The 26660-nt window shown below is 43.2% G+C and overlaps 1 protein-coding gene across 10 annotated transcripts in view; it reads right to left on the reverse strand.

Moving 5' to 3' along the window:
• LOC125457484 (TRAF2 and NCK-interacting protein kinase) overlaps positions 1–17524 on the reverse strand; it is a 228425-nt gene extending 210901 nt beyond the window's left edge. For 4 of the 10 annotated variants that reach the window (XM_059651181.1, XM_059651180.1, XM_059651177.1 and 1 more), the window contains exon 1: positions 17025–17520. In XM_059651181.1, the coding sequence (XP_059507164.1) occupies positions 17025–17081 (57 nt within the window). In that variant the 5' untranslated portion in view covers positions 17082–17520. Of the gene's footprint in view, positions 1–17024 lie in introns of all 10 variants that reach the window. The other 6 variants (XM_059651182.1, XM_059651178.1, XM_059651183.1 and 3 more) reach the window with 3 other exon arrangements.
• Positions 17525–26660: the final 9136 nt, after the last annotated feature.

Consider the following 26660-nt stretch of genomic DNA (forward strand, 5'->3'; position numbering starts at 1 on the left):
GTGCTTATTGCACTAAATTATGTACTAAGTCTTTCAAATCCACGTACAATAACCAGTCTCAGATCTCCATACACATCTCAGTCTAAACTGAAGCACCAAAGTTCTCTTTGACTGTTTTGCTCCTGCCCTCACATGATACCAAATCACCTGACAGCTCTGATTGACATTTTTCCCAGTTAATTCATACTGACAACAGCCTTTACACTCCCAACACCACTTATCAGCTTCACTGTTTTCCCCAGCCAATATCTCAACGCACTTCACTTACCCAATTACATGATTCCTAATCATCAAATCAAACCACTCTTATTTAAATATCTTAGCTGTGGTAAACAACAAGTAAATGGCTGCCTCAAATATTTTGAGTCACTTAAAGAAAACCAGCAAGAAATTGTCATGGGAGGGTCATGCCTGAGTGAAATGGCGACTAAATTAATGGGCAAGGAATGTTTGTGAATGCCATTTATATTGACTCTCAGAAAGCATTTGATAACGTCCCTCATAAGAGATTGCTTGCTGAAGATGTGTTTAAGGAATTCAACGGGAATTATTGGGAAGTTCAATGAACAACAGATGGCAAACAGTGGGGGCTTCTGGGCAGATACTGATGCGGTTGGTAGCATCCCGGAGAATTCTGGTTGGATCTTTATAAACATTCATCACATTTTAATGAGCTGGACAAATGGTACTGAAAGCCACATATTCAAATTTGACAATGGTATGAAGGTAGTCAACACTGAAGCAGTTTAAATGGCAGATGCTCATAATTCAGATGAATGAGAAAATAGATTACATTGGCAGCAAATGTAAGGTCTTCCATTCAAACAGGGCAATATCTATATGGTGAAAAGTTAGAAGCAAGTAATGTCTAAAAAGACTGAGGGGTGCAGGGGAGTTTGCATCCAAGTTCATGGATCATATAAGTGGCAAAAATCAGGGAAAGAAATGGAATCAGCATATCAGGTGGATCAGATTACAAAGGGATATAATGTAGAGGTATGTAAGGGGTATAATGAAGATGCTTACGGGTGACATGAAAATTGGTAGGGTGGTAGAAAGTGAAGAAACTTATCAAACGTTGCAGGAGGATATCAATGGGACTGGTCAAGAAGGAAGAGCAGTGGCAAATAGAATTCAAACTGGAAAAGGGTGAGGTAATACACTTGGAGAGGTCAAACAAGGCAAGGGATTAAACCATGAGTGTAGAACCCTAGAAAGTACCGAGGATCAGTGTGTATATCCACAGATCCCTTAATGTAGCAGGGTAGGCAGTGGAGAAGGCATTTGGGATACTTGCCTTCACTGGCTGAGATATCGAATATAAGAGCAGGGAGGTTTTGCTGGAACTGTAAAAGATAAATTCACTATAGTCCTACCACAACATAAGGTTGCTCTCTAGTTAGAGAGGGGTGATTGGTGGTGGGTTAACTTGAGGGTCACCATATCTCAGGTGAGCAGAGAGGTTGAAAAGGAGAGTCCTTCGTGGTAATATTCAGCCAATATGGGAATTGGATGCTTTTAGCATCACTCTGCATTGTAAATCAGTCTTCCAGTCAACTTTAAAAATTTCATACACAGGATGAGGGTATCACTAGCTATGCCAACATTTATCACCCATCCCTAATTAGGTACGAGTCAACCACATTGCTGTGGTCTGGAGTCACATATAGGCCAGACCAGACAGAGATGGCAATTTCCTTCCCTAAAAGAACATTAGTGAACTGCATAGGTTTTTGTCCCAACAGCCAATGGCATCATGGTCATCATTAGAACCTTAATTCCAGATATTTACTGAATTCAAATTCCACCACCTGCTGTGGCAGGATTTGAACGCAGGTTTCCAGAACATTACTTGAATCTCTTGATTAACAGTCCAGTGATTCTCCCTTAGCCTTTGCCTCCAAAACGGAGCAAACTGACCCCCATTAGATCTGTATAGAATGCTGTTTGGGCCACAACTACAGGATTGCGTGCAGTTCTGGTCACAACATTATACAATGGACGTGATTGCATGAGGAGGATGCAGAAGATGTTCATCAAGGTGTTGAAGGGTCAGACCTATGAGGAAAGATTGAATAGGCTGGGGTTGCTTTTCTTGCTGCAGTGAAGGCTGAGAGGGAACATGATAGACATTCAAAAGACTAAGAGGAGCATAGATAGGGTGGATAGGAAGGTTTTTTTTCCAACAATAATGGGTCAATAACCAGGGGGCCATAGATTTATGTTAAGATATAAAAGGCGAAGAGGAAAGTTGAGGAGACACTTTCTCAATCAGAGAGTGGTGAGAGTCACTCACTGCACCCAATGTGGTTGAGACAGAAACGCTCATAACATTTAAACAATATTAAAGTTTTCATTTACAGTGATGTAGGCTCCCGAGTTGTGGGACAAAAGCTGCTCTTTGTTGCCCGAAGTGTATGATGGGAGCAATTGTGTTGATTTCATTCTTTATTAACACAGCTACCCAGCCCCCTCTTCCTTTCCACCTACCCTTCTGAAATATCAAATAGGCCTTATATTCACTAAATAATAATGGAGGAAGGGTCACTGGACCTGAAACGCTAACTCTGTTTTTACCTTCACAGATGCTGCCAGACCTGCTGAGCTTTTCCAGCAACATTGTTTTTTGTCCTTAATATTCACTTTTCAGCTTTGGTCAGCTTGGAGCCATGTCTCTGTAATTGTTATCAGATCATAATCACTTATTTCTACTTATGCCATTAATCCATCTATTTTCTAGCAAAAGTCATGTGCATTCAAATAAATTGCCATTTGACTTTGTCTTTTGACCAGTTTTTCTTACTTTAACCCTATTTGCTGGACAAACTTCTTAAATTACATGGCCACGTACTCAATTTGCAAGTTCACTGCTTCAAGGGCAGCCCAAGTGGAACAGATCAGACCCCAAAAAAATCACACACCAAAGAGAAGTTTGCAGAGTCCCTGTGAGACTAATCATTCACACCAGCATGAAATCCCTTTCACCCAACTCTGCCATCAGACCCATTCGGTGCAAAATCCATCTTCTGAGCTACTAGTATCACAGAACTGCTGCAGTGTGCAAGCTCAGTACTGAATAGTTGGCATATGAGGATCAATCAGCATTATACAGCTTGGTTGACAGTCCAGATGTCAGTGTTAAAAATACAAGGCCCTTCAAACATCTATTTAAACAGCGAGAGTTGAGTGAGAGCAGGTGATGCACATTGGTCTTTGTATTGGTGCAGTAGTACTACTGTGATAGTGTCTTTTAACAGGTAGATTAGAAAATACATGTGCTGTGATAGTGTCCCTGTCTCTAAGCTAGGAGGCCCAGGTTCAAGTCCCACTTGCATCAGTGCTGCGTAATAAATGTCTGAGCAGGTTAATTGGAAAATTATTTTCAAAAACAGCTGATTTCTTCTCCCTCCAAATCTATTTTAGTTTTGTTCCCTCTCTCTTTCCTTCCATTCTCTTACTGTTGAACTGTTCCTGGTGGGTACAGCTTGTTATTTGTGTGTTTTTTAATTAGTAACATGGATGTTTTGGTAGTTAAAAAAAATGCAGTTGTGCAATTGTGCAATGGCATGTCTGAACAGGAAAAGAAAAATAAATTAGGTGTTCGAGGGGTCTTGTGGCATAGTTCCTTCCTCTAGCCTAGGAGACTTAGGTTCACACCCCACATGCTTCAGAAATGTGTTATAACTTGTCAGAAGAGGTTAATTAAAAGCATTCAAAAGCGCTGGTTAGCAAGTGTTTAAGACAGTGGCAGGACATGTACCTCTGGGCGAGTGGACTTAGGTGCAGGTCCTACTTGTTCCAGATGTGTGTCAAGACATCTCTAAACAGGGTGTTTAAAAAAAACACAATCACTGAGCATTGCTTAGTATCTAACTTAGTGTGGTGATATCATTCAAAATAAAATATTTGAGATTAAGCCATGAGTAGGGAGTGCCTCAGCAGATATGTTTTGCCTATTAACTTTTACTTTTTTTCTTTTTCCACCTCCAAATTAATAAGTTAAACTACACAACCCGTAATAAGCACTCCCCAGAAGGCAGATGGGGAAAGGGGTGCTTCACTAAATGACAGATTTACAATAAAATCTTTGTATATCACTAAACATCTTTTGCTCCCCAAATCAACAAATGAATATTGGCCTGGAATCAAGAGTCTACTGATGAGCATGCAACCATTGTTGATTATTGGGAAAAAAACATATAGCTCACAAATGTCCTTCAAGAAAGGAAATCTGCCATCCTCTTGTGGTTTGACCCACATGTGACTTCAGAGCCCGGTTGGAGGTTCCAATGACTACCACTGAGAGCGGCTCAGCAGCAGCACTACTGATCGGACTGGTTGGGTCCTAAAAGACATGGCTAGTAAACTGGATCTATGGCAGACTGGGAACCAACTAGAGGGAAAAACATACTTGCCCTCAGCGTCACCAGTCTGCTAGTTTCATATGTACATGTCCATGACAATGTCAGTAAGAATTACCATCGAACAGTCATTCTGGATTTGAAGTCACAGCTTCACTTCAAGAACACACTCCATTGTGTTGTGTGGCACCATTGCTGCTAAATGGGAGAGACTCAGACAGACCCAGCAACTCAAGATGGGTATCCATGAGGCACTGTGGGCCATGAGCAGCAGCAGGGGAATTGTACTCCAACATGACCTGTAACCTCATGACCCCGACATATCCCTCACTCAACCATTACCATCAAGCTAGGGAATCAGCCCTGGTTCTACGAAAAGTGCAGGAGGGTGCAATGAGGCTTCAACCTGGTGAAGCTACTAAACAGGATTACGTGTATGCCAAACAACATAAGCAGCAGGCGATAGACAGCGTTAAACTAAGTGTTCCCACAGCCAATGGATTGGGTCTAAGCTCTGCAGGTGTTGCATTTTGGCAAGGCAAACCAGAGCAGGTTTAAATAGTTCATGGCAGAGCCCCGGGGACAGCTGCCAAACTAAGAGATTAGGTGCATGATTCTTTGAAAATGGAGTAACAAATAGACAGGGAAGTGAAGAAGGCATTTGGCGCACTTGCCTTCATTGGTCATAAAATTGAGTACATGAGTTGGGATGTCAGTTGCAACTGTACAGGGCATTGGTGAGGCCATTTATAGAATAACGTGTACAATTCTGGTCTCTCTGCAATAGGAAGGATGTTGTGAAACTTGAAGGAGTTCAGAAAAGATTTACAAGGATGCTGGCAGAGTTGGAGGGTTTGAGCTGTAGAAAGAGGCCGAATAGGTTGGGGCTATTTTCCTTGAAGCATCGGGGGCTGAGGGGTGATCTTATAGAGGTTTATAAAATCATGACAGGCGAAGATTGGGTGAATAGCCAACATCTTTTACCAGGGCAGGAGAGTCAAAAACTAGAGGGTACTGCTTTAGGATAAGAGGTGAAAGATTTAAAAAGGACTTGCAACTTCAATTTTTCACACAGTGGGTGCTGCATGTATGGGATGAGCTGCCACAGGAAGTGGTGGAGGTGAGTACAATTACCAATATTTAAAAGGCATCTGGCTGAGTAGACCAATAAAAAGGGTTAAGAGGGATATGGGCCAAATGCTGGCAAATGGGACTAGATCACATTGGGATGTCTGGTCAATGCAGATAAATTGGATTAAAGGGTCTGTTTCTGTGCTGCATGACTGTATGGCTCTATATGGAGTTTAGGTAGATTGGCCATGCTAATTTGCCCTGTAGTGTTCCAGGGATGTACAGGAAAAGTAGATTTAGCCATTGTGAATGCAGGGTTATGGGGATTGGCAAGGGGGGAGGCATGCACTGGGCGTAATGCTCTTTAGCATGTCGGCTGAACGCCCTCAATCTGCACTGTCGTGATTCTATGACGATGCTATGACTCGCTATATAAATACAGTGACTACAAGAGTGGAGCAGAGGCCTGGAGTCCTGCAACTCAATGTCTGACCCTCCAAAGTCAGGAGTTTGATGGAATATTCCCCACTAGCCTACTTGGCACCACATCCACAAGCATCCATTCCTTCCACCATCTATGGTCAATAGCAGCAGTGTGCACTATCTACAAGATGCACAGAAGAAATTCACCAAAGATCCTAAGACAGTACCTTCTAAATCTACGATAACAAGGTGTGAAGCTGGATGAACACAGCAGGACAAGCAGCATCTCAGGAGCACAAAAGCTGACGTTTCGGGCCAAGACCCTCTCTCCATCCCCCTCTCTGATGAAGGGTCTAGGCCCGAAACGTCAGCTTTTGTGCTCCTGAGATGCTGCTTGGCCTGCTGTGTTCATCTAGCTTCACACTTTGTTATCTTGGATTCTCCAGCATCTGCAGTTCACATTATCTCTGACCTTCTAAATCTACAACCACCTCCATCTAGAAAGACGAGAGCAGCAGATACAATAATAAGCCACCACCTCCAAGTTCCCTTCCAAGCTACTCACCATCCTGACTTGGAAATATATAATTGTTCTTTCACTGTTGCTGGCTCAAAATCCTGGAATTCCTTCCCTAGGGAAGCCCACTTACAAATGGACTAAAGCAGTACAAAAGTACACCACCACCTTGTCACGGGCAACTAGGGACAGGAAAGAAATGCTGGCCAGCCAGAGACGCCCACGTCCCATGAGCGAAGAAAAGACCAGAAACAGCCAAAGACTTTTTAGAATCTTGCTTCTGAATTAAAATAGATAAGATAGAGCTCACAATCAGCTTTGTAAACAAGGCCTGCTGCATCATCTTCGCGACGTAACTGCAGCGCCTGAACCCACTGTAATTTTTTTTTGCAGGTCATCCCATGGGTTGGATAGTACTTCATCTACAAACAAAATAGTCTTTAAGCTTGTTGACGTATGGTGGTTGGGATCTGGGCATCATTTGTTTGTAAACGGCCACTGTGGATAACCCATCTGATCTGTTCTGACCTCACAACCTGCCACAGACACAGTGATGGCACACTTATTTTCAGGTTTTAGGTTTTTTGTCATGTGTATTCCAATGCAGGGGTACAGGAGTACAGTGAAAAGTTTACAATGTTGCCATTCATTGCACCATCCTAGGTACAAGCTACAAAATCTTAGGTAAAATGTAGAAAAATAAAGAAATAATTTAAATTTCAACATTACCGTCCTTCTCAGTATAAAGTAGTAAATAAAAGATAAAGTTACAAGTTCCCAAGTTCCAAATTGCAGTCCTTATTTAGCCATGGGCTTACAGATGTTCCATGCTGGGGCTTTCCCCAGTATAACTCGATCGCTCCTCCATGCTGGGTTGATCTCTCAATCTCCACCAAGCGCCATGTGGTTTCACCTATCGCCTCGCCACAGACCCCAGAGTCCTGCTGTGGTGCCACTCCAGGCTCCCAGATGTTTCCACGATGTTACTGACCTCCAGAGTTCTGCCCAGGCACACCAACTGCCTCATGGTTCATCATAGATCACAGATTCCCTACAGTGTGGAAACAGGCCCTTCAGCCCAACAAGTCCAAACAAACCCTCAAAGCATCCCACCCAGACCCATTCCCCCTACAAACCCACCTAACCTACACATCCCTGAACAGTATGGGCAATTTAGCATGGACAATCTACCTACCATGCACATCTTTTGACTATGGGAGGAAGCCGGAACACCTGGAAGAAAGCTGCACGGACACAGGGCGAATGTGCAAACTCAACACAGACCAAGGGTAGAATTGAACCTGAGTCCATAGTGCAGTGAGGCAGCAGTGCTAAATACTGAGCCACCGTGCCACCCCGCCAAAGACCTGACTCTGCGCCCCTAGCTGCTGCTGTTACCACCATTACTTCCATAACCGTGCTCCCTCCAGAAAGAAGTAGAGAAAAACAAACTAAACAAAAAGTAAAAAGCGAGAAATGAAGTAAGAAAAGTGGTCAGAGTCGACGCGTTCTGGCTCAGGATCCCTACTCCACCTGATCTGAGACTATTGAGTCGGGATTAGCCATCAGAAGCATAGTTATTCCTGATGAGGTGACACTTAACGTTAACTCCTTTAACATAAGAACTAGACGTGAATCACTGAGTACTGAAAGATTCAAGAAATGTTTATGACAACTTCTGGTATCTATATATGTTATCATTGCAGGCACTGTCACATCCAGGCTAGTATGAACCAACTTGTTTACAAACTGCTCCAAGTGACCCCAGTAACATGGAAATTGAGGCTTTTATACCATCAAGTGACATGACAAGATACAGTGATGAAATCAGCAGTGTGTCTCTTAAAGGTGCATTTCATACTAAGATAACAAGGTGTGAAGCTGGAGGAAAACAGCAGGCCGGGCAGTATCAGGGAAGCAGAAAGGCTGATGTTTTGGGTCTGGACCTTTCTTCAGAGAAATTTCTGAAGAAGGGTCCAGACCTGAAATGTCAGCCTTCCTACTCCTCTGATGCTGCTTGACCTGCTGTGTTCATCCATCTCCACACCTTGTTATCACAGACTCCAGCATCGGCAATTCCGACTATCTCTGCATTTCATACTAGCTGTGAGACAAATCACAATACTGTCTGAACTCCTCTGCCTCACATCTCTCTTTCCCACATTTCATTTTTAAGCCACTTCCTTTGAACTTTCTTTTCATACATGCTTTTTTATGGCTGTCTCACTATGTCCTTGCAGCTTTGGACCTGACTGTATCTCAGTACCCATCCTGTTCCAAACAGTGTGGTGATGCAATGTTACTGAACTAGTAACAACATTGTTCTATGTTGTAACACTCCTATGAAGTATTTTGGAGTGCTTTAACATTTAGAAAGGCGTTATATAAACACAAGTTGTTGTTGAATTGTCCTTTCCCAGCTCTGTGCTTTATACACAAACGGCAAGAAGCCAATATTTGCGATCACATTTGTATTGATGAAGCAGTCAAAACTCAAGAGAAACTCAGTTAATTGAACCAGTGGCTAATCAGACAAGGTGAGTTTCAAAGCTAGATATGCAGCAGTCAGTCGCACATCATCACCTTTCATGGCATTCACAGATGGGGATGAATGCTAGCCTTGCTGCTGCCAGCCATAACCCATAATCAAATGTAAAAGAGCCCACAGGAACATGAATACATTGCAATTTGCTCAACCCACAAGTGGGATGCTTTACAGAAACAGTTTGATTTGTCACCTCAGCAAACAGTCAACACAACTTAGTGCAAATGAATAGACCAGGGCTTGATGAAGCAATAGATTTACATGTGATTCAAAAAAGGAAGCCACATCCAACAAAAAATGTGTCGGGTCACGTTATAAATGAGTCAATGTCTGCTTCAAATATTATTTCTCAATAACAAACATCCAATGAGTATATTGGTACAATAGCCCATAGGATGGGATTGCCTGACTGTATTAAGTGGCTTTGTCAACATTGTTGAAATTATAGCACAATAAAAACAGATCAGAACTGTTTTACACATTAAAAAGATCTGGATCAAAACTTACTTTTCACCTAAATTCACTAAAACTTAACTGGCCACTGGCAAACTGCTGTCTTTTTTTTATTCTATCCCAGGTTAAGGGTATCTTGCCTAGGCCAGCATTTATTTCCCATCCCCAATTGCCCAGAGGACAGTTAAGAGCCTGTAGGCCAAACATGTCAGGATGGCAGAGTGTGAAGCTGAATGAACACAGCAGGCCAAGCAGCATCTCAGGAGCAAAAAAGATGACGTTTTGGGCCATCAGAGAGCCTCTCTGATGAAGGGTCTAGGCCTGAAACATCAGCTTTTGTGCTCCTGAGATTCTGCTTGGCCTGCTGTGTTCATCCAGCTTCACACTTTGTTATCTTGGATTCTCCAGTATCTGCAGTTCCCATTATCTCTGATGTAAGGATGGCAGTTTCCTTCCCTAAAGGACATTAGTGAATCAGATTGCCTTTTCCTGACAATCAACAATAGATTCATGGTCATCACTAGACTCTTAATTCTAGATTCTTTTATTGATCAGTTGACTGATTCATTTATTGTTATTAAGAGTACCGAGGTACAGTGAAAAGTGTAGTTTTGCTTACTGTACAGGCAGATCGTACCATACAAAGTGCATCAGGGTAGCAGAACAGAGTGCAAAATGCAATGTTACGGCCACAGAGAGAGTACAAAGAGAGAGATCAAAATTAACAGTCGAGAGGTCCGTTCAAAAGCCTGGTAACAAGCGAAGAAGCTGCTTTTGAATCTGTTCATATATTCAAACTTTTATATCTTCTACCTGACAGAAGAGGGTGGAAGATAGTATACCTAGGGCAGGAGGGGCCTTTGGTTATGCTGGTTGCTGTCCTGAGACAGTATAGATGGAGTCAATGGATGGAAGGCTGGTTTGTGTGCTGAACTGGGCTGTGATCACGACTCTGTAGCTTCTTGAGTTATTGGGAAGAGCAGTTGCTAAAGTGCACTGTAATGCATCCAGAGAGGATGCTTTCTCTGGTGCATTTATAAAAATTGGTCAGACTCCTTGTGGACATGCCAAATTTCCTTAGCCTCCTGAGGAAGGAGAGACATTTGTCCTATGCAGCAGGTTTTCCTGGGGAGGAGGACAGTCCGGAACTTCAGAACGACTTAGAAAGTTGGTAGCAAATGAAATTCAGTGTAGGCAAGAGTGAGGTGATGCATTTTGGAAGGAAGAATACCAAGAAACAATATAAAGTAAAGGATACAATTCGAAAAATGATGCCTCAGTCGGTAGACCTGTGTGTATTTCTGCATTTGTCATTTAAGTTATAGAGTTATAAAGTGACAGGGTCACACAGGACTGAAACAGACCCTTTGGTCCAACCAGTCCATGCCCGCTATAATCCCAAACTAAACTAGCCCCACCTGCCTGCATTTAATCCATATCCCTCCAAACATCACATATTCATGTAGTTATCTAAATGTCATTTAAACGTTGCACCTGCACCCACATCCACCACTTCCTCTGGAAGTTGATTCCACACACAGAACATTCTCAGTATTAAAAAAAAATGCCACTCATGTCTTTTTCAATCTTTCTCCTCTCACTTTAAAAATATGCCCCCTTGCCTTGAAATTCCCCACCCTAGGGAAAAAACACCTGCCATTCACCTTATCTACACACCTCATGATTTTATAAACCTCCATAAGGCCACCCCTCAACCTCTTACACTCCAGCAAAAGAAGTCCCAGCCTATCCAGCCTCTCCTTATCACTCAAATCCTTCATTCCTGGCAACAGCCTGGTGAATATCTTTTAAACCCTCTCCAGCTGAATCATGTTAACTGGACTTGAAACTGGACACAATTCTCCAGAACAGGCCTCACCAACATCTTATACACCCTCACCACAACATCCCAACACTTATACTCAAAGGTCTGAGCAATGGAAAGTAAAAGCCTTCTTAACCATTCCATCTATATGTAATGCAAACTTCAAAAGATTATGCACCTGAAACCCTAGGTCTCTCTGTTATACAAGACTAAGACTAAATTGTATAAGACCGGCCTTTGTTTTTAACCAAACTGCTATGCATTGCCTTCATCCAAATTAAACTCCATCTGCCATTCTTCAGCCCATTGACTCAATCGATCAAGATCTCTTTGTTATCTTAGATAGCCTTTTTCCCTATCCACTACACCACCAATCATTCCATGCCTTCTATTCTCTTATCTAAATCATTGATATAAATGACAAACAGAAGTTGACCCAACACTATTCCCTGTGGAACCCCACTGGTCACAGGCCTGCTGTCCAAAACACAACACTGACCTCCACCTGTCTCCTGCCTTTAGGCTAATTTTGTAGCCAATTGGCAAGCTCACCCTGATTCCCATGTGATCTAACTTTACTAATTAGTCCACCATGCGGAACCTTGTCAAAGGCTTTACTAAGTTCCAAGTAAACAAACTCTACCACTCTGCCCTCACCAATCTTCCTGCTTACTTCCTCAAAAAACTCAATCAAATTTGTGAAACATGATTTTCCTTGCACAAAACCATGATGACTATCCCTAATCATTCCTTGTCTCTCCAAACACATATAAATCCTATCTTTCAGAGTCATTACCAACAACTTACCCACCACCAAAGTCAGACTTAAAGATCTACAGTTCCCGGGTTTCTCCTTACTTCCCTCCTTAAACAAAGGTACAACATTAGCCATTCTCCATTCATCCGACACCAAACCAGTAGTTCTAGATGATACAAATATTTCCACACGGGGCGCTGCAATTTCCTACCGCAAGGTCCTAGGATAAACTAGATCAAGTCCTGGTGGTTAATCCGCTTTTATATTTTTTAAAACCTCCAGTACTTCTTTTTCTACAATGGAAATTGTTTTCAAAACATCAATATTTACTTCCTTGAGTTCCCCACCCTCAATTTCTTTCTCCAAAGTAAAAACTGACATGAAATATTAATTTATTATCTCTCCCATCTCCTGAGGTTCAACACAAAGATGACCTATTTGATCTTTAAGGGGTCCTACTCTGCAGTTTGCAGAACATGTTGAGAGAGCGATTAATAAAGCACATGGTACCCAAGGCTACATTAGTAGAAGCACAGACACAACAGCAAGGAGGTTATGGTAAACTTGTATTAGATAGTAGCTTGGCTTCAGCTACAGTATTGTACATAGTTCTTTAGGAATGATGGGAAGACATTGGAGAAAGTGCAAAAGATGATTATGAGTGTGGAATCAGGGATCAGGAATTTCTGTAATGAAGACAGATTGGAGAAACTGGGTCAGTTCTCCTTAAAGAAGAGCAATCTGAACGAAGTTTCCAAAATTATGGAAGACCTGGCCAAAGTAAATTGGGAGAAGATGTTCCCATTCTTATGGGATCGAGAATGAGAAGACAGAAATTTAAAGTAACTCGCTAAAGAAGAAAAAAACTGACATGAGGAGAAACATTTCCACTCATTAGGGTCTAGGATGCACTGCCCTCGAGTGTGCTGGAGATAGTTCAATCAAGTTTTTCAAAGAGAATTTGTTGGTTATTTGGAAAGGAACAATCTTATAGTGAGAAGGCAGGAGAATGGCGCTGGGTGAGATGCTGATTTGGAGAGTCAGCGCGGATACAATGGACCAAGTGGTTCTGCAACTCTCTGCCCTGTGGTTGGGAGTGACTACATCCAATCCCTCTTTGTATGGGTTATGACAGCTCACAAAGTCATTACCACTGTATCAAGCTGACTACCCACACCATCAGCTGCAAGGAAGACAGTCAGAGCCACAGAAGGAGCTTTCACATGGCAATCTGTCAGCATTTTAATCAAGCCGTGAGTACTTTACACCTTCCCACAAGAGTACAGCTGGCCATTTGCAGCACATAGGTGCAGCTAATAAAGTACAGACCATAAGAACACCAGAGAGAGAGAGAGATCAGGAGTAGACCATTCAGCCTGTTGGGTCCGCTCCATGATTCAATACGATAATGACTAGACACCGGCTCGAACGTCATTTCCCTATCCATTCTCTGAGAGGCCAAAATATCTTTAAAATTTTAAAAGATATATTTTAAAAAGCATTTTTAAAAATCTTAAAAATTTAAGGCCTAGCATTAAATAATCATCAAAGTTACAACTTTGATACATGTGTGTGAATTGTTGAATTATATGGCATTGAACTAGCAATCCAGAAGCCCAAGCTGATATTCAGGAGCCACAGGTTCATATCCCACCATGGCAGCTGGCTAATAAACGAATAAACGTTGAATTGAAAGCTAATCTCAGTCATAGTGACTATGAAACTTCCATCAACTGTTATTAAATAAGAACCCTATAAGGTTCATTTTAGAAAAGGAAATCTACCCTCTTCTGCCCGTATGTCACTCCAGGTACACAGCAAGTAGCTGACTCTGAGCTGCCCTCTGAAATGACTGCGCAGGCCACTCAGTTCAAGCTTTGTTTTTATTCATCCATGTGATGAGGGCATCACTGGCTAGGCCAGCATTTACCTGAGGAAGGATCACCGGACCTGAAACACTAACTCTGATTTCTCTTCACAGATGCTGCCAGACCTGCTAAGCTTTTCCAGCAAGTTCTGTTTTCTTTCTGATTTACAGTATTCACAGATTTTTGATTATCATTAACCATCCTTAATTACCCAGGGGGCAGTTAAGAGTCACCCACATTTTTGTGGGTCTGAAGTCACATGTAGGCCAGACCAGGTAAGGATAGCAGTTTCCTTCCCTAAAGGATATTAGTGAACCAGATGGCTATTTCCTAACGATTGACGATGGATTCATGGTCATCAATAGTCTCTTAATTCCAACTTTTTTTAATTAAAATTCCACCAGCTGTCGTGTTGGCAGTCTCCAGAACGTTGCCTGGGTCTCTGGATTTACAGTCCAGCAATAACACCAAGTGCTACCTAGTGTTACCTAGTGCTGGCCTTGTCATCCAAAGAATATATTAAAAATTAAGGGGTACAGAATTCTAAAATCATAGTCCTGTGAGTGAATGAATTTCTCCTCGTCTCAGTCCCGTATACCTGAGGACATAACCTGATGAAAAACAGGGCCCCTGCTGGTTTCAGAGCCACAGGCCGTTGATTGTTTTAGGGGGAGATCTTGTCAATTTTTGCTGTAATTTCCACGCAAAACACCTTACTGATTTGGAAGGGCAGGCACGAACTCGCTCCCAGACAAAACAGATCGAGATTCCCGCTCCATTTTCATGCGCTCAAGACAAGCTGGAACCAAACTCAGCAGCTCCAACCATGTAAGATAGTGACCATGTAATATTCACATTCCAAGCCAGAGGGGCCAACATCAGACCTCGGATAGCATTCAGTGACGACTGGCTTCTTTCAATCACACTCGCAAGCTGTGGAAATCAGCGCGGGCCGGCCCCACAGTCAGCCTCACCCCAATGCTATCCAACCTACTTTACTCACGTGTGGGCAGTCTGTTTTCACCTAACACCGCTACAACACAACCAACGACACAGACAGAGGCCGTTCAGCCCGACCTGGCGGTGTTGACAATTGCTCCCTCCGTCCCCATATGAGGAAGTGGTTCCAGTCACATTTACACACGCCCATTTCCCCCACCCAACTCAATTCGGAATACCTGAGCCGCTAAACTCAAAATACTAACCCTCGGGTGGGGGATGGCAACAACTTTGTGCATTTACATAGCACCTTTCATGTATTTAAATGTTCCACGGTGCTTGTCATTAAATAGATTGTGGCACTCAGCTGCATAGGGAGATGTTGGGACATACGGCCTAAAGCTTGGTCGAAGACATTGGCCTTAATGATTGGCTTACAGCTCTCGTCTCCCAGTCCCCCTTTCAGGAGTGGATTCCAGAACTTAAGAGTTCAGGCTGTAAACAGAAGTTTCCTTAATGGTGAGATTAAAATCCTCAGGGGGCAAATATTGGAAGGCAGCAGCGATCTCGGAGGGTTGTACTGAGCTTTCAGAGCGGCGAGACGGTGGAGAGAGATGAAAACAAAGATCTCTCCTTTTGGCAGAGAGTGACAGCTCTGCTGAAAGACTTCACAAATTCCTGCTGTCAGTTTGCCAAACTGGTAGTGAATGGAGGGAAGTAGCGCTTTGTTGGGTTAACCTGTGCTTCTTTTGCACTGGCTTTCTCACTTGCCTCAATAAACCACACAAACAGAAACTGGGAGAGAGGGCACTGAACCTGAAATCTCGATTTCTTCCCCCCCCTCCCCCACCAACATGCGCCCTGACACGACAATATCTTTGAAAATGCCAAAAGCAGAATTGTTCAGACATGCTATAGCAAATCAAGAGATAATTAGCCAGAAAGCTCCTTCAGTGCCTCGGAACAAAGCCCCTACACTACACTCCGAAGTGGCTCCACAACAGATGTTTATGATAATCATGCACACTAAACAATGGAAATATCACCATTATCAAATTCCACAACGATCAGCTCCCTCCCCACTCAAGTTCCCCTTCCCACACTCTTCCCCATCCTAATTCTAACCGCCCCCCCCCTCCAACACCAACTACCCCATTCCCTTCCTTGCAGTCTCCCTCTCCATCTCTTCCCGGTCTTTTCTCGTGTCTTTCTCAACCAGACACCGCTATGCAGGGCTACCATGCACAATAATCAGGGTCATTACAGATCGTTTAAAATGTTCACGAATCTCTCTCTTCTTCTGACCAGATGGCCAAAACTGAAATGTCCCAAGTTTCGACAGGCTATTTTAGGCTCACAAACAGTAGTGATTTTTTTGTTTGGTATCCAAACGATTCCTTCCCTTCGAAGCATTATGTTAGTGAACGCCTGTCGCTGATGACAGCTCCTATTGCCGTAGCCATTAAACCATTCAGGGTCTTGTGCATGGGATCCAGACAGAGGTGGAATCTCTCATCCGCTAGCTTTCCCTTCAGGACCCTTTGACCACCACCTCCCTAACAGCAAACACATTTTGTGTAGGCTGAATGAAACAGCACGATACCCCTGGCCCAAGCTTCTCTTCCTTTATCCAGTTGTATTTTATTTTCCTCTCTATGTTATTATAAAAGCTGAGGCTGCCCCGTACCTGGTCTCTGACCAGCAATCTCAATTTCGCGAAATGCTTGAAAATAAGCAACAATTCACTTTCTGCAGAGAAAATTGAAGGAAGCTCTCCAACCGGAGGCTTTACAAACGCATGTTATGAAACATCGTCTCGGTTTGGGAGCGCCCACAAACACACAAGGTAACAAATGCCTTCAAATTGAAACAATTCACTGCGGGAATGAGGGAGGGTGGTGTTGGACGGCGCGGGGGGTGGGGGGGGGAGGAGGTGTAGTCGATGAATGAAAAAAATCTAAACAGGTTCCATTTCACCCCATTCATTGTGACATTGGCGTACAGTGAGCTTAATGGAATGATGAGCTTAACACGTTACACATAAACACAAGCAACTCGGTTTAGACGTGTTATTTATCCTTCCTGCCAATTTGCTACAATTTTGAGACAGGACAGGAAATGTAGATTGTAACATCGCACATCTTTGTGACACACAACTGCTACATTGGTGTGTTGGAGATTGTGACAGTGCTACAGAGGGAACAATGTATCTCCCGGAAGAAAGCAAAATCTGGCACGAGGAGAGCTCTGATCTGGGTTACTCACCCTCAGAGCCGAGAGGTCGATTTCATCCAAGCTTCGCGCTGGAGAGTCGCTCGCCATGTTAATTTCACCCGAAAACTGACACAGCCCGGAGCTTAGTCTTGTCTCTCTCCCACTCTCTCTCGTCACTGCTTTTGTAACGATTTAAAACATATCCTTCCGCTCAATGACACACAATCAATAAGACAGGTCTTTTACATGTGAAAAGAATAACGGCGGGGGGGTTCGGTTTTAATTTGTCCTAATTTCTGGTTACACCACAGGAGACAGGGAGTTAAATTACTGCAGTCCTATTCTGTGAAGGGTCCTGTTCAGAACAACTGCTCTCTGCAAAGCGCCCACACAATATATAGCACACACACACACACACACACACATAGCAGGGCTCTGCAGAATCTGTCAATCACAGCATCCGGGGAGGAGACAAACAGCAACACGCGTATCCTTCACCAGCGAGAAACTGCTTCGCTTTCAAGCAACTGCAAACAATCTTCAAGAGCACGTTGTCGCTGAGAGAGGACAAGCAGGCAAGACACAGTAACGAAAGCATGGCAGCCTCCTTCCTTAAAAGAATCTGTACTGAGGATCTTGTGCAACACCCCTACCCCAACCACAAACCACCACTACTATCACTTGAAATGTCATGTTCCTGAAACACTTCACCCATCTGTCGCCGAGGGGAGGGTTAAATTCTGGGAGTAGGTTGCACGAGCAGGTTTGCAATTCCCTTCGGCGCTTGAGCGGCGTGTGAGGTTATCAGTGGCAGACAGGAAACGTGAAGCTGAGAATGCGGTGAGCCATAATCTTATTCAATGGCAGAATTGGAATTGGGGTGGCCTGAGGGACGGCTATGCTCCCGATTCCTATGTTCAGACCACGGCCTTTGCGTTTTGATACAAATGAGTGGTCAGACCGTTCCAAGAAGCAGTTAGGAGTCAGCCACATTGGTATGAGTCTGGAGTTACATGTGGGGCAGATCTGGTGAGGATGGCAGATTTCCTTCCCTAAAGTACTTTAATAAGCCAGATGGGATTTTATGACAATCAATGAACATTGCCGTGGTATCATTACTGAGTCTAGTGTTATGTTCAGTGTTTTTAAATTACATTTAACTTTCACTAGTTATCATGATGAGATGTAACCCTGTGTCCTCAATAGCTTAGGCATCTGCAAGTTGCATACTTCATCCTGAATTGGAACAATTTCCTTGTTCCTTAAGAGTGGTAGGGTCAAAACCTTGTAACTTGTTTCCCAACTGCATTCTAGCTGTCATCGCACCAAATGGACTGCCAGAATGTGGCTCAATACCACCTTCTCAAATGTGTAATGAATGCTGATCCAGACAACGACACTCACATCCTGTGAAAGAATTATGTGAGATGTTTAAGAAGATAAAAAAAAGTTAGAGTAAACCTATAACTTAGCTGCCCACATCTAATTCACACCAAGTAACAATGCTCACAATTATATTGCCTTGATTTACATTAGCAATATCTCAATTACAAATGCTTATTCTTGTGGTAAATCTGTCCATTGCCTCAACCCAACATATTCCAGTAATATCCTTAATTACAATTATCTCTGCCCTCCTCCAATCCTGGCTTTCTGTACAACCCCGTAGATTATGCTCTACCATTGACAGCTGTGCTTTCAGGTGCCCAGGATAGGGCAGACAGTGGACTAGTGGTATTATTAGGGGTCTGTCAATCAGAGACTCGGGTAATGGTCAGGGGACCTAAGTTCAAGTCCTGCCTGGTAGAGGATGTAATTTGAATTCAACAAAAAGTAGTTCTGGAATTAGGAGTTGATTGATGATTATGACAGCAATGTGGTTGGCCCTTAACTGCCCTCTGAGATGGGCAATAAATGCCAGCCTAGCCTGCCACACCCTCATCCCTTGAATGAATTATTAAAAAGCTGTAATCTCTGCAATTCTCTCCTGGACTTATTTTCCCCTTAAAACCTAATCTTTGATCAAGCTTTTGCATTTTAGGAAATCCTTGGCATTCTTGTGAAGCATGTTAGGATGTTCAACCAAACTAAAAATGCAAACATTGTTGCATGTTTTAATTAACATGTATATAGTCATATGAAGTTTTGGATCAGATGCAATATAAACCTGTAGTGTGTAACATCAATAGTCAATCATATTCAATCCTTTTCTTATACAGTACCGTTAGAAATTTGTTTGCCTGCATTTACATTGGAACTTGCCTCTGTAAATGCCTAAGTCCCTTTTAAATCTTTCCTCTCTCACCTTAAACCCATGCCCTCTAATTTTGGACTACCCCACTCAAGGAAAAAGACCTTAGCAATTCAGCTGATCCAGACTCCTCATGATTTTATAAATCTCCAAAAAATCTCCGTTCAGCTTCCTGCGCTGTAGGGAAGATAGCCCCAGTCTGTTTAGCTTCTCCCTGTAGCTGAAATCTTCTAACCCTGACAACAGCTTTGAAAATCTTTTCTGAACCCTTTCAAGTTTAACAACATCTTTCCTGTAGCAGGGAGACAAGAATTGAACGTAGTATTCCTAACAAATTTCATGTGCAGCTGCAACATGACATCCCAACTCAATACACTGACTAATAAGGGCAAGTGTACCAAACGCCTTCTTCACTACTCTGGCCACCTGTTACTCCACTTTCAAAGAACTATGAGCCTGCACCTAAGGTCTCTTTGTTCGGCAACCCTGTCCAGGACCCTACCATTAACTGTATAAGTCCTGCTCTGATTTGCCTGACCAAAATGCAACACCTCACACATCTAAATTTAATTCCATCTGCCACTCCTCCCCCCATCTGGTCAAGGTCCCATACTCTGAGATAACCTTCTTCACTACCCACTACACCACCAATATTGGCATCATCTGCAAACCTACTGACCATACCTCCTACATTTACATCTAAATCATTTATAAAAACAACAAAAATTAGTGACCCAGCACTGATCCTTATATCACACCATTGGTCACAGACCTCCAGTCCTCCTCTCTCTGTCTTCTACCTTCAAGCCAATTTTATATCCAAATGCCTAGCACCCCCAGATTCCATGTGATCTTAACATACTAACCAGCCAGCCATGCAGGACCTGTTGAACACCTTTCTCAATTCCATATAGCCAACATCCACTGCTCTGCCTTCATCAATCTTCTTTGTCGCTTCTTCAAAAAAAAGCTCAACCTAGTTAATGAGACATGACATCTCACACACAAAGTCATTTTGACTATCCCTAATCAGTCCTTGCCTTTCCAAATACATGTAAATCCTGTCCCTCACAATCTCTTCCAACAACTTACCCACCACTGATGTCAGGCTCACTGATCTATAGTTGTATGGCATTTCTTTGCCACCTTTCTTAAATAGTGGTGCTATGTTAGCCAACCTCCAGTCTTTCAGCACCTCACCAGTGGCTATCAGTGATGCAAATAGCTTAGGCAAAGGCGCAGCAATCACTTCCAATACTTCCCACGAGGTTCTGGGAAGCACATGATCATGTCCAAGCACTTTATCCATCTTTATGAGCTTTACGATGTCCAGCACCTCCTCTTCTGTAATATGGACGCCTTTCAAGATATCACTGTATATTTCTGCAAGTTCTCTAGGTTTGATAATCTTCTCCAAAGTAAAACCTGATGCAAAATACTCTTTTAGTATCTCACCCATCTCCTGTGGTTCCACACATAGATGGTCTTGTTGATCTTCAAGGGGCCCTATTGTCTCCCTGGTTACTCTTTTGCCCTTAATGCATTTGTAGAATATCTTTGGATTCTCCTCAACTCTTCTTGCTAAAACCATCTCATGTCCCTTTTTGCCCCACTGGTTTCCCTCTTGAGTATGCTCCTACTGCCTTTATACTCCACTAGGGATTTGTTTTATCCCACCTTATATCTAAACATGCCTCTTTTTTCTTGACCGGAGCTTCAAATTGCCTAGTCAAACAGAATTGATGACATGTCTATCCTGGGCCTCCTGCAGTGCCACAATGATGCCACCCGAAGGTTGCAGGAACAGCAACTCACATTCCGCTTGGGAACCCTGCAGCCCAATGGTATCAATGTGGACTTCACAAGCTTCAAAATCTCCCCTTCCCCCACTGCATCACAAAACCTGCCCAGCTCGTCCCCACCTCCCTAACCTGTTTTTCCTCACACCCATCCCCTCCTCCCACCTCAAGCCGCACCTCCATTTCCAACCTACTAACTTCATCCCCCCCTCCTTGACCTGTCCGTCCTCCCCAAACTGACCTATCCCCTCCCCACCTATACACTCCTCTCCACCTATCTTCTCCTCTAACCATCTTCAGTCCGCCTCCCCCTCTCTCCCAATTTATTTCACAATCCTCTCCACATCCCCATCTCTGATGAAGGGTCTAGGCCCGAAACGTCAGCTTTTGTGCTCCTGAGATACTGCTTGGCCTGCTGTGTTCATCCAGTTCCACACTTTGTTATCTTGCCTGCACATACCAGCCTTGCCCTTCATACTAACAGGAACATACAGACTCTGAACTCTCATTATCCCATTTTGAAGGCCTCTCCAGTTTATTCAAGGTGAATAGCAGGCGTGGGAAATATGGAAGTCAATCAAAGATGACATTTGTGTACTTGTAAGAGATGGCCTCCATTCAGGAGATCAAAATGCAGAATCAGTTTGGATAGAAATGAAGAATGTTAGGGGGAGAAACGTCATTTATGCAAGTGGTCTGTAGGCCTCATAACACTAACCACAATGTGAGACAGCATATCCAGAAAGAAATATTCAGTGCTTGTGATAAAGGGATGGTAATAACCAAGGGTAATTTTAATCTAAACATAAACTGGAAAAATCACGTGTGCTGTAGAAGCCTGAATGAGGAGTTTATAGAATGTTTTGAGGTAGTTTCTCAGAGTTGCCTCTTTGGAGCTTACTAGAGACCAGGTTATATTAGACTTGGTACTGTATAATGTAAGAATTAATTAATGATTTCAGGGTAAAGGCAACCCAAGATAGCAATGACCAAATATGATTGAATTTTACATTCTATTTGAAAGAGAGAAAATGGGGTCTAAGGCTAGTCTTTTAAAACTAAATAAGAGCAACTATGTGTGCATGAAAGCTGAGCTAGCTGTAGTGAACTAGCAAACTAGAGTTATTGAGTCATACAACACGGAAACAGATGCTTCAGTCCCTGCACACGAACAAGTTTCCCAAACTAAACCTGTCCCGTTTGCCTGTGTTTGGCTCTTATCCCTTTAAACCTTTCTCTTCATGTACCAGGCCAGAAGTCTTTTAAATGTTGCAACTATGTTTACATCTACCACTACCTCTGGCAGTTCATTCTACAGATGAACCACCCTCTGTGTGAGAAAGTGCCCCTCAGGATCCTTTTAAATCTTTCTCCTATCAACTTAAATTATGCCCTCGAGTTTTGAACAGGCCTAACCCAGATCTTTGGTATTCACCTTATCTATGCCCTTCAAGATTTTATAAACCTCATAAGGTCACCCCTCAACCTCCTCAAGCAGGGAGCATTTGATTTAGAACAATATTAATTTCAGGAACTTTGTCCCACTCATTCAATTTTCATCATTGTACTGGGTTCGTGAGACTGGGGCCATGGATCTTCATCATTGGACTGGAGTTCATGGGGCCATGGATTCAGAGATCGAGTCAATCCAAGTGCCAGCCACTGGCAGTCTCTGGATTGAAGACAAGGCGTTGAGACTCATTAGAGTGCAAACATATAAAGCAGTTTAAGCTAATGATTAGCTCATTTGTTTCTACATAAATGAAGTAGATTAAGCAAATAAATTTGCTACGTTGAAGCACAGTGCCTGCTTGTGTTCATTTTGATCAGACCTAAAGAACCTGTTAGGTACTTTCAACCTAATAATACAGGCCCAGCTTTTGGCAATTCACATCAATGACTTAGAGGTAGTGAGCTGGCCCTCTTGTGGCACATTTGTAGTGTGTCTGCCCTTAGACTGCAAGACCTAGGTTCAAGTCCTACCCACTCTAGAAGTTTGTAATAACACCTCTGAACAGGTTGACTGGGGAATGGGGGTTAAATTAAATGAAAAGATTAGACATGGGGAGCTAAGGCATGGAAGCTAAATTTGTAGATGACGCCAAGTAGGAAAATATGCTGTGAAGAAAATATAAGGAAGAGCAGATGAATGTAGATGGGTTGAGTAAGTGGGCAGCTAATGACAAATGATTATGATGTGGGAAATTGTGAAGATGTTCACTTTGGCAAAAAGAGTACCCATATTACCTAAACAGAGAATGATTGCAGAATTCTGAGATGCAAAGGGATTTAAGTGTGCTGGTACACAAGCTGCAAAAAGTTAGCTTGCAGCTACAGCATGTAATTCAGAAGGCTGCAGAAAATGTTTATGAAAGTTGGTGACAGACACCAGCGAAGAAACTGTAAGCTGAGAGTTGCCACTTCATCCATCTTTGTTCTTCTGGAAATAAACCTACTGTATTTGAAAGTTCTTGACTTTCAGGATATTCATCTCCATTGGTCTGTTCAGGATCGAAACCACACACATTTTTTTTAATGATAAACTTGTGGGATGTGGGCCTCACTGGTTGGGCCCGTATTACTTACCCTTTCTTAGCGGGTGGTGGTGAGATGCCTTCTTCAACTGCTGAAGGCCATTTGCTGCAGGTATACCCACGATGCCAGTTCTAGGATTTTGACTTAGTGACACTAAAGAATGGTGATTTATATTTCCAAGTCAAGATGGTGAGTAGCTTGGAAGGAAACTTGCAGGTGGACATGGAGGTGGAGGTGCTCTAATGTACCTGCTGCCCTTGTCCTTTTAGATGATAGTGATTGTGGGCTTGAGGAGCCTGGTAAATCTTTGCAGTGCACCTGACACATAGTGCACATCTCTGAGACTGAACATCAGTGGTGGAGGGAGTGAATGCTTATGCATGTGATGCCAATCAAGCAGGTTGTTTGTCATGGATGATGGCAAACTTCTTCGGCATTGTTGGAGCTGCACTCATTCAGGCAAGTAGAGAGTATTCTATCACCCTCCTGACTTGTGCCTCGATTTGATGGACAGGTTATGAGGAGTCAGAACGTGAGTTAATCACTGCAAGACTGCTCGTCTCTGAGATAGTAGGAACTGCAGATGCTGGACAATCTGAGATAACAAGGTGTAGAGCCGGATGACCACAGCAGGCCAAGCAGCATCAGAGGAACAGGAAAGCTGACGTTTCGGGCCAAGGCCCTTCTTCTGAAACGTCAGTTTTGCTGCTCCTCTGATGCTGCTTGGCCTGCTGTGTTCATCCAGCTCTACTGCTAGTCTCTGACCTGATCTTGTAGCCATTGCATTTACATGGTTAGTCCAGTGCAGTTTCTGGGCAACCTCGTAACCCTAAGAATGTTAATTGTGGAGGATTCAATTTTGGTAATGCCTGTGAACATCAAGAGGCAAAGGTTAGGTTGTTTCTCTTGTCAGAGACTTCTGTGGCACAAATGTTACTAGCAACATGTCAGTTCGAATATGGATTTTGCCCAGGTCTTGCTGTGTTTTGAAATGGGCTGCTTCTGTATCTGAGTCACTAGTGGTGCCGAACATTGTTCAATCAGCAGCGAACCTACCCCCCACCCCCCCCCCCCCCACCCCCCGCCCCACCAAACCCCCCCACCCGTCTTCTGACCTTATAGTGGAACGAAAGTCATTGATGAAGCAGCTGAAGATGGTTGGGTCTAGGATACTATCCTGAGGAACAAGGGCTATTGCGGAGCAGTGGTAATGTTTGTACTTTTGGACTAGGAGGTGTGGGTTTAAGGTCCACTTGTTCCAGAAGTGTGTAATAACATGTCTATACAGAATAATAAAAAAAAAGAGAAGGACCAGCCTATTAAACTTCAGAGCTTTTGAGTTAGTGTCTGTGCCTCTGAGCCAGAAGTGTTGTAGCCATATTGGAACAGCTTGTTTACGGCCATGCTAGTTCTGGAGCACATGTCTTCAAGATTATGTCTGGAATTTTGTCAGGGCCCATAGCCTTTGCAATACAGCGCCTCCAGCTGTTTCTTGGTATAATTTTGAGTAATTGAAGATGAGCATCTATGACGCTCGGGGTCACCAGAAGAAGCTGAAATGGATCATTGACTCAGCACTCCTCTGGCTTCAGGCTTGTCTTTCTAGCTGATGTTCTAGGCTCCCCATTATTAAGGATGGGGACGTTTGTGGATCCTCCTCCTCCATTAAGTTGTTGATTATTTACCGTCATTCATGACTGGATGTGTCAGGACTGCAAAGCTTAGATCTGATCCATTAATTGTGAAATTCCCTAGGTCTGTCTATCACTTGTTACTTATGCTGTTGACACGTAGGTAGTCCTGTGTTGTAGCTTCACCAGTTTGTCACCTCATGTTTTAGATATGTCTGACATGCCTACCTGCACACTTCTTGGCAGCATGTTGACCTAATAGGTTGATGGTAATTTTGTTTTGTTGGGGGGTAGTGGCAGGGAGGGTGGGGGGTGGGGGTGGGTTTGGTGAAACCAGGCCACAAGGTTGCAGATTGTATTGGAGTATGTTTCTGAGACATCTGATATCCCACAGTACCTCATTGATGCCCAATTCTGAGTTGCTACATCTGCTTGAAGATCCTCAGTCCCATTTGTCAGACTAAATCCTTTGGCCTTTCGCACCCCTGAAGCTGGATTCTGGCTTTATTATCCATTTCATTTGCATCGTTAAAAGCGAAACACGTTGGATGCTGGAAATCTGAAAACAGTTATCAGAAGTGAACCCATCCATGGAAAGAGAAACAGAGTTCAAATTCGAGTGCAATGTGACTCTACTTTGAAAACGAAGAAGAGTGCAAATGTGACAGGGTTTGAAAAGAGGGAGGATGAAAAAGAAGGTGTGCAATAAGGTGGATGACAGGAAAGATTAAATGACAAACACATCATGGAACAAAGGCAAAGGGAAATTTTCATGATTGTCAGAGAGACAGAGTAGATTTCAATGACAGAATAATAACAGTTCTGTCTTTAAGCAAAAACACAAGAAACATGATTTATACTTCACATAACACACAAAAAAAAATAAAAATGGGAAATGAAATTCTTGGCCTGAAATTATTGGCCTGAATGTTGAATCCAGAAGGCTATGTGTCGAATTAGAAAATGAGGTGGCATTCCTTCCAATTTGTGTTGGGCTTCACTGGAACACGGCAGCTGGCTGAGGGCTGAACTGTGAGCCAAAGGCCAAGGCAATGAATTAAAGCAACTGACTGCAATGCTAGGGTCATGCCTGCAGATTGAATGAAGGTGTTCCACAAAACATTCACCCAGACTTTACCTGGTGTCCTCAGTATAAAGGAGTCTGCAGCGTGAGCAGTGAATACAGTAGTCTAGGTTGAAAGCAGTGCACTTAAATTGGCCTTCCAGAACAAGGAGTTGACCCTGACCGAGCATTGTGAACTGACACATTGCAAGGTCTGGGACTGCGTGCTGAGGGATGCACTAAAGCTTCAGGCAATTGCCACCAAGGCTCAGTGCAGAAAGTCCACTGACTGAGGTCTTCCTGCTGAAGTGAAATGGGGATCTGTTCCGTTATCGGACCATCCTCGTGCCTCAAATGCATGTAAATATAACCTGGTTCAAGTAAGATATGCTTTTGGTCTGTTTGGAT

The sequence above is a fragment of the Stegostoma tigrinum genome, chromosome 14 (assembly GCF_030684315.1).
Source record: "Stegostoma tigrinum isolate sSteTig4 chromosome 14, sSteTig4.hap1, whole genome shotgun sequence".
NCBI lineage: Eukaryota > Metazoa > Chordata > Chondrichthyes > Orectolobiformes > Stegostomatidae > Stegostoma > Stegostoma tigrinum.